Source organism: Dermacentor andersoni, chromosome 5 (genome assembly GCF_023375885.2).
Source record: "Dermacentor andersoni chromosome 5, qqDerAnde1_hic_scaffold, whole genome shotgun sequence".
NCBI lineage: Eukaryota > Metazoa > Arthropoda > Arachnida > Ixodida > Ixodidae > Dermacentor > Dermacentor andersoni.
The window spans coordinates 113,467,595-113,482,057 of record NC_092818.1 but is presented as its reverse complement, the minus strand read 5'-3'; the positions used below and the strand labels follow the sequence as shown (position 1 = coordinate 113,482,057).

Genomic DNA, 14,463 nt, shown 5'->3' with positions numbered 1-14,463 from the left:
GGTTGTTTTTGCTAATGTGTGACCTCAGCAACGCGGCAAGTAACTAAACTTTCGATCAATCAAAATTTCCCCGAATTCTTTTGATCATCGCACTCCTTCATAATCATCTGCTCGTTATATGGTGAACGAAAGTGCGTTTCCGAAAGCACGCCAGCTGTCTTAGGAGTTTTATCACGAGTTAAGTTTTGACTATAGTAACCCGCAGTGACGACTGCACGAAATAATTTCAAGTTCAACATGTTTATTTTTTATACGTCATTTACAGACAGAAAAGGTGCCCCAAATAGCCTTTCTTTTTTCTCCTTTCACCGAATGCGACACATCCCTGCTACTATGCCGGCAAAGCTTCAACGTAGTATCTTCAGAACGGCTTTATTCGTATTCTGACTCTGAGTGATGAATGCAGGCATGCATATGCACCGACTAGTTTTGTGTCCACGCGTTTCTGGTATGTGAAACTACTAGTGGCGTCCTACTTACAGTAATCCAGAAGCGTATAAGCAATAACGGGGCTTTTTTTTAAGCTTCTCGTGTATACTAAGCATCATCCATTTAAATTTCATCCCTCAGCCATTTTACTCTTCGCAAGCTCTTAGCATGTGTCCAGTAGCTGTACTCCTTTCATTTTGACTTCCTTGAAGTTGATTTCATATCGCGCGAAAATTGTAGCGCCTTGAAATCTGAGCTCCTGAGGAACCTGGGATAATGTTTTGAAATCATGCATGACGTGCCCGAAGAATCCGAAGAACACAAGATGGCCCCTTGGCTTTAGGCTCGCATTCAATATATTACTCAGCGTTCTTCGCCAGCGTGACGGAAACATCGATAAAACTTTGTTTAATTTTATTTTTACATTAACTACCGTTACGCTGTCGCTCCATAGGTGCCTGTCTGCTAATATCACTGCCGAGTGTCTCTCTTCTTGATCGTGCAATTGTAATTAAGGGAGTACGGCACTCGCTGCAGCGCCGTTCGGAATCTGGCTGACGCCTCGGAGCCTCCTGTGCTATACCGATGCAATATATTCGCTCGAGGAAAGTAGACACGTGAGGCAGCCAATATAGTTTCAACGTCGTCTTACATTTAATCAACTCGCTCTAGGTGACACGTGAGTCTTGTGTTTGTGATTTTGAGTTTCTATTTTTTTTTTTTTTGTTATGTGGGTTGTGACAAGCGGCCGTCACGTCACGGCATGGAGCAGCCTTCGCAATTCTCCACTGAACTTGCCCCGGCGACACACTTCAGTTTCTCAGTGGCAGCTTATACGAGGTGCGCGCTAATTACGTCCAGTTAAGACGAATGCGCTTTATTTAGTCTCGAAGAGTGTTTATTAATGCGATAACGCTGTAGGCGAACTTCACTCTTTCCGTCACCGTTCTGTTAGGTATCTACCAGCCATTATGGGCCGATCTCGAGGGTGGGACAGTATCCCGAAGGCAGTGCAGTCTTGCACAGCGCCTCAAAGCGGTAGCAGTCACGAGAGAAAGTGACTGCTAGAAACTGACACGAGAAACTGACACGCAAGAAACTGACACGAGATGTACGTGCCCGTCTTTTCAAAGAGTGACTTTGGCCCGAGAAAAGCATGCGTGCGATAATGATGGCCTAGTGATCAGAGCATGGCGCTGCTGTGCTGGAAGACAGAGCTTCGATCCCACCGTCGGTCACTCATTCCTTCATAGCATTACAGGCGCGGACTTCACCCGCCTCGAACGTATCTTACAGAAAGCTCGAGGTGTGTCATTGAACGCGTCACAGTGTGCACGAATTGGCGAGTTCGTAAGACGTACGAGGTATGTACACGTCACTATGATAATGAAGAGTGTGCAAGATCGCTCTTGGCGCACGCGCGCAGTTTTCGAAGTATCACCATCTAACTGATGCTTTTCTTCGTTTTTGCTTCGCCCTCCCTATATTGACCTCCAGCAGGAAGTTGACAGTATTCAACGTATAAATACATAAATTACGCTATCGCCTACTTAGGTAGCATACTCTGAGTATGTATCGCATATATACTTAGAGGGCTAACGGTGTCAAATTCTTGTTTAGTCCCTTTTTTTTTTCTCTTAGTGATACGTTCCTGTACGGACTTTCCGGACGTATTCGCGACCGCGTTGCCGTCGACCATCGTTTTAGCAGCTCTCAGATAATGATCTCCAAGTTTACTTGCGAACGATGCAATGCGTACCATAGGCGTGGAAGAAAGGAAGACGCATCGTCCGTATTTGTGTAGCGTATCTCAGCCGCGCATCGAACGTGGGATCATGCACTTTCGAAAATGGACGCTCCTGCCAACTTCAGCGCGCGGACGTCTTCCGTCGTCGTCTGGGAATATATTATAGCAAATGCAAAGCTCATGTTGCCTTTACAGTGTCATTCTCTCGTGCCGGTCAATTGCGCCCCTGCTTCGGACAACCACACTCTTCGCCTCCTCGACTTTCCTTATTCGCGCCTTTCACATTTTGTCCAGCGAGTTTGCTTCTTGGTCCTACTATTACTACTGTCTCAGGCACCGTGGCGCGCACTACACACGCTGTTTTGTGAAACAATTAATACTCGTTTTAGCGCACGAAACTTCTCAGTCTTGTAGATTGTTCGCAGGCTGCCGCTTTCAGCGTTTTCTGCAAACGGTATTCTGCAGCTACGTACTGCTCGTAGTAGTGCTATATTTGTCATCGTCCCTACTTCGTGCCTAAAACAAAGCTTCAGTCCCCCCCTCTCCTTTTTTTTTTTTGGGGGGGGGGGGGGGGGTTGTCTCATAAGGTGGTTCGCCCGATCATCTCTACATATGCGTTCTACTGAGTTTCGTGGACGTTCTGGTTATTATGCCGTGATTATGCTGCACAGCCTTTTGCTGGTTATTCCTTCGAATACGCAATTCATTTGACATACAATTTTTCTTTTTTTTTAATGGTGCATGGACAGACCCAACGCACAGAGTGCACGACAGACACAGCGACTAACACACTCTCTCTGCGGTGTCTGCTTTTCGCGCCAGCTTGACCAGCAACAATTCCTTTTGTTTTGTCATGATTGGTGAACCTCTTTTAAGCTTCCGCGCACCTGAGACGCGGCGAGTTACTATTGGCTCTACGATTAGGCCGCATCCGCGGTTGCGCTTGCTATGCCTAAATACATCAACGTGGTTCAGCTTTCGTCCGGAAAGTCTGTCAGTATTCACTGAGCGTGGAAACAGGATACTGTGTCCAGTTCTCTAGTTTTCTGATACAACCGTGCGGCCAATTGGCACATTCTGTCGTGCGAAACGAAATGCCCTGCTGGAAGCGAAGTGGCAGCCCTCGCAGGATACTGCCAAGCGTCGTCTTGCAATGGCATAAACGGCGGCTTTATACTTCGTGTCCTTTCGCGCAGCGAGACCCCCTCCTCCCTGCATTGTGCGTGACTGTCGAAGGCGGGGTGTCCGCCTGTCGCTGCGTTGCAAGCTTCCTTGTATAGCTCCTGGCTATACGCGCGTCGTGTTTACGAGCGAGAAGAAAACTGTCGTTCCGCGGCGCTGATTTGGTTAAGCCGCGGCGCCGGCGCCTCCGTTTTCACGCTGGCTGGCGAACAATTTCTCGGCCTTGTCGCCTCGCCCTGTCTGCTATTACGTCGCCGTACACACACCCCCTCGAGCACCCGCTATATACCTCCTGCTGCCGATTTCCCGGGGCGACGGAATCGTAACACCTTTTCACCGAAGCAGGTCACGTTCCTGCGCGACGACGAGGGCGCCCAGCACTGCCGAAATAGGCCCGCGTTGAGGATGGCGTATAAATATATATATGTAGCTATGTATGGGGGGCGTGTGGCGTCTGAGGAAGGGGAGGGGGGTGGGGGTGAGGCGGAATTACGAGCTTTATCCGAGATCAGCGCGCATTACCGTTCGCATCCCTTCCCTTTCCCGCTCTCCCGTCTGACCTGCCCTGGCGGCACGTCGCATGGCGTTAGGCGAACGAGACACGGGCCCTATACCGCTAATCCTATCGGCACTTTCGCCTCGCAAAGCGAACGCTACAGGGCTCGGGCATGGCTGTCGCCCCCCCCCCCCCCCCTCCCGCGGTCCCCCCCGAGTCCTACGGTGCAACATTGCTCGCGGGCGCGAGAAAAGGGCACGTTCCTATGCTGTCGCGCGTTTTTCTTTCTCCTTCCCGGTTGTTAGCGTCCGTGTTGTGCCTGTTATTTTACGCGTTGCTACTGTGTTGCGTGCATCATTGGTGCTGTACGCACTCTCCGCCTACTCCTCTATACGTTTCGCAAATGTGCGCGTTGCCTTAGCTTATTTGCTTTTGCAACTAGTTGTCTCGTGCCCGATTCTGAAGCAGAAACGACTGGTAGCGGTATAGTTCTGTCTGTTCCCGTCTACACAGTCCAGCGGAGAGAGAACACGTATGCTTCTTAAAGCCATAAGGGTAAACGTGCACTTCTTCCCTTTCCATTTTTTCCTGCCTAGCGCCGTTGTTCTTATTATTTCACTTTCAACGTTTTCAAATCTAACACAAGGAAACAAGTTAAACATCGTCGCTGGGTTTGTTTCTAGTAGTCGACGCGCAGGTCTGCATGTGCAGCGAGCAAGTCCCTGCGTAGACTGCGCTATAGAACGGCTGGACTCCGGAACGTTTTCAAAAGCAACGAATCTGGCGCCATCGCCACATCCTTCTCCTGCGGAAGAAAACGCAGTTCTTGCGCTGCTTCAGTTTTTCAAGCGTACTGGCGCTGAGTTTGGTGGCGGCGCTGCGCGCGTACTCTTGTGTGCGCGCACTCGTCACTATCGCAGCAGCCACGGGGGCACAGTGGCTATGAAGTTACATCGCACCGACCGCCATATAACGCTACGCATATCTTCTTCTTCTTCTGCTTCTTCTGGACATTCTGCTTAATTTTTGTTGTTGTTCCACTTACAACCCTCTAAAAGGCTTCTTGCGCTACCGGAACGTATATTCTGAATGGCTTGACTATAACAGCCACTGGTATCGGTCGCCCCATTGCGCCTACTGCACGAAACTATACATACGCTAACGGCGCGGTGTGCGTTCGGCCTCGCCGCTGGCGTGGAACCCAGGGAGGTGTCGGCGGGGCGCTGCGATTTTCCAGAGCCGCACGCCGCATCGCCCGCGGCTGGGTCGCGCGCCGCGCCGTTACAACTCGCTCGACGCCTTTCGGCGTTGCGTTGCGAGGCCGTTGGCCGATGTTCTACCTTCCCCCCTCCTAGACGCAGCACTTTTCTCTGGGGCGTTATAAGAACCGAGGCATTCGGGTCACGCGCACCTGTCGAAGTCGCCACACGATGCTGCCGGAACAAATTGCGTTTTCCACGCTGCCGTTGCTCGCCGTTGTGGCCGCTGGCGCTCTGCGCCCCTTTCTCTCGGCGAATTATTTATTTTGCTTCGCCCTCTAATGCGGGTTGCTTTTCGAGGCGACGCCTCTCCACCGGTTGCCGTCGCTGAAGTAGCGGCGGACCCTCCCCCGGCTCAGAAAGTGTTTTCGTCTCAAGCGATTGGGCTTCTGGAAACCTGAACAACACCTAACTGGTTCCTTCTCTTTAGGAAAAGCGAGAGCACGGGATGAAAGCAAAAAAAAAAGAAGAAAAATAAGCGTGGCCGTGTTTTCTTTCGGCGCACTTTGGTGGGTTCCGTGGCGAAGCTGACCACTCCTCGGGTCCCATCATGCTCAGCGGCTGTCTGTGTGCGTCCAGTCGTCCGTGCCGCCTGACGGCAATTCGGCTTTCTTGCAAGGCGTGTTGTGTGTAGGGTGCGTTGCACCATTGAGCAAGGCGCCCGATTTATTGGAACTGGCCGGCCGGGCGAAGTAATTGACGTTTATTTTATTGGCCGGCATATTTCGGTGGGCTTCTCTTCGGTTTACGTCTTTATAGATGCCTCTTGGAAAGTTAGGAGCGGATGTTTCTGTAAAGTGCGGTACATTTATTGCCACGCCGCTCGCTGTTAAAATTCCTTTAAATGGGTCTCTGGAAACCCTGAACTGGGCGACTAACGAACTCACCGAGCTGAGGACGATAAAGGAGTCGCGCTGCTCACCCAAACCGGAACCGGGCGAGTTCATTGAAATCACCGGCAGCAGACGCAGCAAGAGATACCACTATTTATTTAAACACTCGGAGAGGTTTCGTCTTGTGGAAATATTCCTCTCAATAAAAAATTACAAGGGAGAGTGAGAAAGACCCTGGAAGGTATTAAAAAATTTAAGAAACGACTTATTATTGTCTTGATACCATTTTTGGAATTTGAAATTATTTATATTTTAGGACGAATTATGGTTAAAGTTCTGAAAGGCACCTTGTCAGCTCAAGGTAGCTGAACAAGAATTCGACGACTTGGCACTGCTTTCATTGACTATATCATGTACCTAACGTGCGCGTGGGCATCAAAGTACTTTGACATTGTTGCGACGTACATTTATCTCGTATCTAGCCGTTTCTCCAATGTACGCTGTGCAGTATAGTAGCTCCTGCTCAGCCGACTCCGCCACAGAAGGGCAGGTCTCGCGACAGAGATCGGCGAAAGTTGAGGTGGGTGCTGTAGCACCCACCTCAACTTCATGATGTAAAGTCTGTACTGTGTGGCAGGCGTCCTATGAGCTTTGAGTTTTTGTGTCAAAAGAGTAAACTCGTAGTGACCGAGCGGGTACTCTGTAGCTCTTTAAGAAAGGTCTTCTGCAAAGTGGATGTGCCTCACTTTTAGCGAAAGATACCTATCGTAAATTTCTATGATATTGATCCTTACGAGCCGTCTTATCCGCCTTTTCGTTGCCTGATTTACCGCAGTGAGCTAAATCCAGTGCAGTTAAGGTTAACGAGCGACCATCACTGCCTGCCAAGTTGTGTAAGTATGCATTGTCGCTAACAGCAAGATGGCAGCGCGAGTTGATTTTTTTTTCATGTGAACTTGAAGTAAATAATAATAATAATAATAATAATAATAATAATAATAATAATAATAATAACTATTATTATTGCTTCCCAAAGTGTGGGACGAAATACATGGGTGTTCCAGTTACTTTTGTGCTTCAATGTAGGAAAGATTGTGTTCTTTGTTAACAAAAAGTGACTGGAACAACAGCGCATTTTTGTGGCAAGTTTGATGGCGCATACTTCCGAACTGATGTCTTTCTGGAAATTCATTCCGAGTGGATACGCCTTGAAAACTCAGCGGCTACAATAATTAAAAAGTTAATTAGGGTCTTTTTGAATTATTTGAATATGTTGTGTTTCGAATTCTCGTGCAAGTAATGTCCGCCTCTGTGAAAAATCTAGCTCAAGGAGCAGAATTATGTTATCTGCTGCAGGTGGTTTTTAAAAATTCCGTAAAACTTAAATGATGACACCGTATTGTGCCAGCTACCGCGTTACTGCAAACTTTTTTTCCACAATTTCTCCCTTGCGAGTGTTCTCAAAAACTTTTGTCTGAGACACGGAGTCTCGGCGTATTGTTGCTGGCCATTATGGGATCATTTTAATACGTTTCTATGCATTCGTGGGAAGAATAGAGCACTTGACAGTTTGCTTACATGGGGCTGCGGACGTCAACCAAGGAATCCGCTTTGCGGTGGGAATCCCACTGCAGGTCCTGGAAGAGAAAACGCCTGTGAGTCGTTGAAACATCCGTAACCGACACCTCTTTTTGATCACCTCTATATCTTAGATTAAGAATACGATTTTGGGAATTCTATACGAATGTTCATTTTTTTCTCCCTTCCGAAATGCCTGTTTTACACTTTGTTTCACTATTCGTGCGGCGAACCCGGGTAGTTAATATTTCGCAACGGCGGACAAAAAGGTACATCGGCTTTTAAACTTTGTAATGCTTTTTGCATGTTCACAAGTTTCGTGTTAATAATTATTTTGGACATCATCAGGTTGCGTCCTTGTAAGTTATTGAAGTAACCGTGAGCTTAAGTAATGTTGTTCGAAGGATATGTAGTGTAATAATAATAATAATAATAATAATAATAATAATAATAATAATAATAATAATAATAATAATAATAATAATAATAATAATAGTAATAATAATAATATCTTAATTCTGCTGCGTCGTTTGCCTCTTTTGCAGAAATGAGGATATTACATACGCGCTCTAGAAAACAGAAAAGGGATGCAACACATGAGTGAATGCAAATGTGGCCTCCATTGGCAAGTGAGAATTCACGCGCTCACCCTTAATGTTTCGTTGCTTTCTGTATAGAACGCAATAAAATCCAATGCGCCACGGAACCAATAAACAATTGGCCGCACACATTCGACAGACACTTAATCGGAGCCACGACAAGGGAAACGACATAATATTTCAATGGTTTCGAGAATACCGCAGCATGAAAGCGGTTAACGTGTTTTGATTCCGCTTTCGCGAACAGGCGCTGCGGCTGGGCTGTGATCGATGTCCCGTTAATGTACATTGCCTCTGTGGAACTCGGCACGTTTTCACTGTGTGCCGTTCACGTTCTTTATCTCTGGACATACAGATACATCTACCGCCTGGGTTACCACGACGTGGGCAGACCACGTTGTACCGTTTGTGCCAATGCGTCTCATTCACAGACCCGTGCCTTCTTTATCGGAATGGCCAGCCGCCCCACGTGCGACACTTGCAGCTGTGATGATAGCCTCACGCCTATTATAACTGTATCTGCCCGCGCTATACTACCGAGAGGCAGGTGGTGTGCATAGTGTGGGACCGATTGGACAATCGCTCACGATGAGAGCTAAAATAAGCTATCATCCTGTGTTCCCTAAGAGACTCTGCGCAGAAGGCTGTGTTCGCGCTACTAAGGTTATTGCCGTCAGCGGGCCGTCATGATAAACTTTGGGAACGCCGCCCGCTATACCGATGCACGCGGTTTGCTAGTTCTTTTCTCTCTCTCTCTCTCTCCGCCCTTTCGCTCTCCTTTTCTTTGTATCCCCCTCCCCATTCCCCCCGCGGACGGTAGCCAATCGGAACTAACTCTGGTTAGCCTCTCTGCATTTCTATGGATCGTTTCTCTCTCTCTCTCTCTTGCTGCGTTCGTTACTTTATGAGTTAATTTATCCACGAGAAAATTGTTTATTTTACTCAGTTTTTCCGATACGGTTTCATTTGCTGTTATGTAAGCGGCCCTGCTCATCTTTTTTTTTTCCAGCTTCCGTGGCATAAAACAAAAGAAAAAATTCTGCAGATCCAACGAGTTGGAATCTATATACAGCGAAGCTTTGTGTGGGTTCATAAAGAGACAGAAGACGAGTGCACGCACTCACTCACGCACACACACACCTACGTACGCACACGCACGCGCACACACGCACACACAAAAGCGTGGGCGCAGAGAAATTATGCCGAGCCTTTTGTTAAAGGGCCCTTCACTAGGTCTGGCCATTTTGAGCTGATAAGCGCAGTGCGTACAATGCGCTCTAACGATTGTTTTCTGCACATTCCTACGCGCCATGAAAAGAGCTTAAATTTCGAAACAAACACCGTTTGCCTTTCTCCTCGCGGGCGCCACGCTCCAAGCCGGAGAGTCGACGCATATCGCGCAAGTGCCCCTACGTACATGGCAGCGTTGTGACGTCGCTCATAGTTACCCGTGACTTCGAGAATTATTCGAGGCAACGTCATTTATTTGTGTAATTTGTTCATTCAATTGACGAATGAATGTTTAGAGAAATTATAGAACATACAAACCGAATGTCTGCGCGTTTTTGTTTCACTTCGTACCGTAGCAAGAGATATGTACTTCCGTTTCGTCCGGTTGTTTCCACGTCGTGCGGTCGCGCGCGCAGAGAAGGAAACTATCTAATTTTCTACCGTGTTCCAGTGACGCGATCATGATCTTTCAACCTCTCACGTGTGCCCTATTGCTTATGATTGTGGCACTGGTCAGGTGTCCTCGTGCAAGCTCACGTGACGCATTCGTCACGTGAGCTTGCAGCTCCAGTAGGGAGAACGTAGGGAAGTAATTTCGCTTGCAGAGGCGGGCCAAGTGGAGAGAGTGTCTTTGTTGACGGTGACGCTCGCGTCCTGAAATCACGGGCTCGCGCCACTTCAAATATTTCTATCTTTGCTATTAATGAATCAATTTGAACAATTCTTGCAGTACAACACTCCTTAGAGGGCACGTAATGATTTCCAGCGTATAACCGAAATTTGCCGTGTGATTGGTAAGGGGCCCGTGAAGCGGAGTTTCTGACTTCCAGCGAGTGCGACGGACGCCTTGAACGCATCGTGGTTTGAGAGGCAGCAAATGCATACGTACGTAGCGCTGTTGGAATACATTCTGCCTGCATGAAGCGTTTACTTCCTCATTACTGTGGAGACGATCGAGGATGCGCCAAGGCGAGCTTCTTGTTCTCTCTCTCTTGCTTTCCCCCCGCACGGCCGGCGCCGTCGCTGCCACGAATGCATCGAATGCACGGAGGCGAGCGCCATGGGGTGGTGCTGCAAGGAACCTAGCGGCGCGCGCGGTGCGCTTCCTCCGCTCTGATTGGTTGGCCTATTCGGCAAGGGAAAGGCCAGGACACCGGTATGGTCACGGAACCCAGCGAAGTCAGCAAAGAAAAGCTTCCGTTTAAAAAAAAGGAGGGGTTGGGGAGGGAGGGGAGGGTGCTTATGAGCGAGCAGCTGCCGTATACGGCGAGTTAGCTGACTTGTTGCCACTTGCCCTTTTTTGGCGGTGCTTTCAAATCCTTACCTATTTCCGGTCATGTATGGCAACACGCAACGGAGACATTGACCGACGAAAGTGGAAACTTCAGACATTTGCAATCGTTTCCTTGACGCATTTGTTTTAGTATTTAATTGCTAGCACGTTTCACTATTCTGTTCCTTTGCTTCCTTCGCTTTTGGCTGGGAAGTTTTTCTTTGCTTTTTCATGACCAGTATATATAAATATATTTACTGTTTGCTTCCTTGATTCATATGCGCTTTCTTTCTTGTGCCTTGTGAACTTACTGTACTTTTGCATACACTGCTCTTCTCTTTGTGGCATAATGTGTGTCCCTTCTCGCGCGCTATCGTTTAGTGCCCAGCGCTATCGTTTAGTGCCATTTTTCTTCTTTTTTTCTCGCGACATCATGTGTCACACACTCATGCCATTCGGTGTGCCCCTAGATAATGTGAAGCTGATCCTTATGCGCTTGTTAACTTTCAGGTGTCACGCCTGAAGCACCGGCGGCCGAGGAGATTCAGCGCGACGAAGGTAAGCTGCGTGCTGGGCAAGTCCTCCCGTTACTCGACTCTTTGGACGAGCTTTTCTTGAGGGCAGTAAGATAGCTTATCGTGTGTGTTGATAGTATCTTTCTTTTTTCTGGTTTGGGGTCATTTGATAGTCTCTTTTTTTTCTTTCTACGTTCCGAAGCAACTAAATGGCTATTGTGGACGCCGTAATGGAGAAGGTTGCGGTTCTTTTTGGGCACCTTTTCAGGTTTATTCTTGCTACTGAATACTTTTCTTTTTAAATGCGTAAGCAATTCTATGCCTGCAGAACGAAGAAGCCTGTCCGTCCGTCCGACACGTAAGACGAATCGCTATGAAGAAAATAATGTGTAAAATAAATATAATTAGAAAGGAAAAGCGTTAGCGGTGGCCAGTTTCGAGCCTACGACCCTACACTCAGAAGCCGAGCGTATTGCCCACTGGGCTAAACACCGACGCTTGCAGAAGGTGAATATAACTATCTGAGCCATATGAATGTGTTGTACCGGCGGTACAAATGTCAAAGCAGAACAGTTTCTATGAATTTTTTGTTGAAAGATTTGGCGATGATGCAATAAAAGCCATCTCTGGGACCGCACGCAGAGCCGTCTTGGAGCATTGTAGACATATGGAAAATTCCGGTTTCTGCGAAAATTTAATGCCAAATACGCAAGAACCCCGATGCGTTTAGGTGGTCGTGGGATGCGCCTTCCGTTGGGTCGTTCTTTCACCGACCGAAATGCCACTGATTTCTGAGGGCTCATGTGCTTCACGTCGCGCAATACCGACAGATAATCAGTCGTTGAGATAATAAGTAGTGATCAGGGATTATATAGGTCTCGTCACTGTTGATAATGGTTCGACTCGGAGGGATGAGGTGCTAAAGAGCGACAAGATAATGGTCGGAGCAATTCTGGTAAGGTTAAGAATCACATAAGGGTTAATGAGAGTCGGATCAAGTCAGATAAAGTTGATAACCACCAATGATAGTTGTTAAGGGTCGGATCTTCTCCGGTATGGTTGATAGGAACCGATAGGGGTTCATAAAAATCGGGTCGATTGCGATAAGGTTGATACCGACCGATAATGATTATTGATAAGGCTCGAATCGAATTCGATAAGTTGATAACAACCGATAAGGGTTTATAAGCCTCAGATCTAGTCCGATAAGGCTGATAACGAACGATAAGAGTTTATAAAGGTTAATACTAGTCGGAACAAGTTTCATGACATTGATAATGACACTGGGCTGCGTGGAGATGAGCAAGCGGCACAATGCTTATTATACTTAGACCCAGACACTCCCAGAGGAGTTGTTGCGTGAGTCTTTTCTTCTTCTTTTTTTTTTTTTTTACGATGGCCTCGGCAGGAAAAATAGATGCGTCGCTCTCGTCTGTGCGCATCGCGGGAAAGTGTCCCGCAAAAAATTGATAAAGCAAGAGAGGGAGAGAAAGTAAGAACAAAAATGGAAAGTGCGAGTGCATGCAGGAAAGCGTATAGTCGCAGGATCGGGCTCCTGATTGGCTCGAGCTAGTGTTATTTCTTTATTACAGGGCTCAGATTATTGCGTAACGAAGCGTAAGCGTCACTGCTGCACCTTTAGTAAAACAGATTTCCATTAGTCTGTAATACAGTAAACGTTTGCGCTTGTTTGTTTGTCCATTTGAAATAATAAACGGCACGACAAACCCTTGCATGAATTCTTTCTTTCTTTCTTTCTTTCTTTCTTTCTTTCTTTCTTTCTTTCTTTCTTTCTTTCTTTCTTTCTTTCTTATCGACACAAGCAACCTTCCAGCGCGAATCCCTATAGGAGCAGCGAGTGCGCTATCCTTCGCGCGCAAACACAGTTATATACTGTGTTTCTTATTGCGCGCTGTCCCGCATTTTTCGTGAAAAATCGATTGCGCGTGTGTACGCGTCCTCGCCCGGTTCTCGAAGAAGGCAAATTGGAGGATTCTTATTCCGGCTGCAATTCCGATGTGCACGGCCGTTCCTTCCCTTACGAAATCTTGCGCACGGCTCATTTTCCGTCCCAACTCGATCTCTTGCGTGATCGTTGCGTTGTACAAGCGGCGACAGCCAGAAGGTGGATAGAGGGGGAGGGGGTGAGAAGATCGGTTCCATTACTTCATCTATACGAAGGTACTGCTCCGTTCGTTGACTGCGTTTGTCCGGGACGGTTTGGTTGTTTGCTTTATAAGCCTGTAAAATGTTATCAGAAGCGTCGAAGACGTTAGTCTTTGGGGGAATTTTGCAACCGTACTGCTTGCTGGCCCAATCTTCTCTCCGGTGCTGTCCGATTTCGGATCCCCAGCCCCCCCCCCCCCTTTTTTTTTTCCCCGTAGGCTGCTTTACTGTTCATATGGCGGTCTCAATCCGAAGGTTAAACATTGATGTGGAGTGCGAAAGACCAAGCCAAAACTGTCCTAGATGCGTTAAGGACGGGAACTTATATATATATATATATATATATATATATATATATATATATATATATATATATATATATATATATAAGAACGGGAAACTAGAGAAGATAGCGGCTAGTGCTTTCATTAAATATCGTGTTGAAGTCAGTGTGGTTTACCCGTTGCAATATATATATATATATATATATATATATATATATATATATATATATATATATATATATATATATATATATATATATATATATATATATATATATATATAATCTAGAGGGAGAGAGAGAGAATTTGCATCCCCGTAGCATCTTTTTGTTTGAATAGGAATGCAAGCTGTTCACATCGGGAATCGGTTGCTCTGAGGTCCACAGAGCGAAAGGGGAAGCGTCGTTTTTAAGGTCTATATATTTCCCCTTTTCTCATTTTGTAAGGCCATGCAGTTTCCCTTCCAAGAAAATCGCGCAGTCCCAGCAGTTTCCGTGTTTGCGTCTCGTCTTCGCTTTTTCTTCTACTCGCAGTATATCGCTCATGTGTTTTGCGTTTGCGCGCGAGGAATTGTGCCGCCGGGTATAGTACGGCTACTAGTGAACCTCGTCATAAATATCTCGCGTTGGCGAAAATAAAATACACAGAACAATTTCATTCCCCGCTGCGTCCGAGGTGTTCTCTGTTCCCAACTGGTTTGTGTAGCAAACAGGGGTAACTCTCCATTGGATGGTCATTGCGTTGAGCAGTTTCAAGTGCCGCTAGTTAGGTTTAGCTAGTTTTGCGTTGAGCACGCGCGCAATATTGCAGATAGGGAGAAAAAGGAAACGAAAACTGAAGTACTAGAGCTGAGATAGTCCCGAGGGGCGCTT

At 47.0% G+C, this 14,463-nt stretch overlaps 2 protein-coding genes across 4 annotated transcripts in view; one reads left to right on the top strand and one right to left on the bottom strand.

Annotated features, from left to right (window-relative positions):
- The window catches only part of timeout (circadian regulator timeout), a 316,230-nt gene that overhangs the window by 101,484 nt on the left and 200,283 nt on the right, over positions 1-14,463 (top strand). The window contains exon 15 of the mRNA XM_050178451.3: positions 11,137-11,184. Coding sequence (XP_050034408.1) covers positions 11,137-11,184 — 48 coding nt within the window. The remainder of the gene's footprint in view (positions 1-11,136; positions 11,185-14,463) is intronic.
- Positions 1-14,463, bottom strand: part of LOC126531066 (uncharacterized) — a 141,489-nt gene that overhangs the window by 30,368 nt on the left and 96,658 nt on the right. For 2 of the 3 annotated variants that reach the window (XM_055070945.2, XM_072288267.1), the window contains one exon: positions 7,525-7,583. The exons of the other annotated variant lie outside the window; for it this stretch is intronic. The gene's annotated coding sequence lies outside the window, so the exon portion shown is untranslated. The remainder of the gene's footprint in view (positions 1-7,524; positions 7,584-14,463) is intronic. 3 annotated transcript variants of the gene reach the window in all.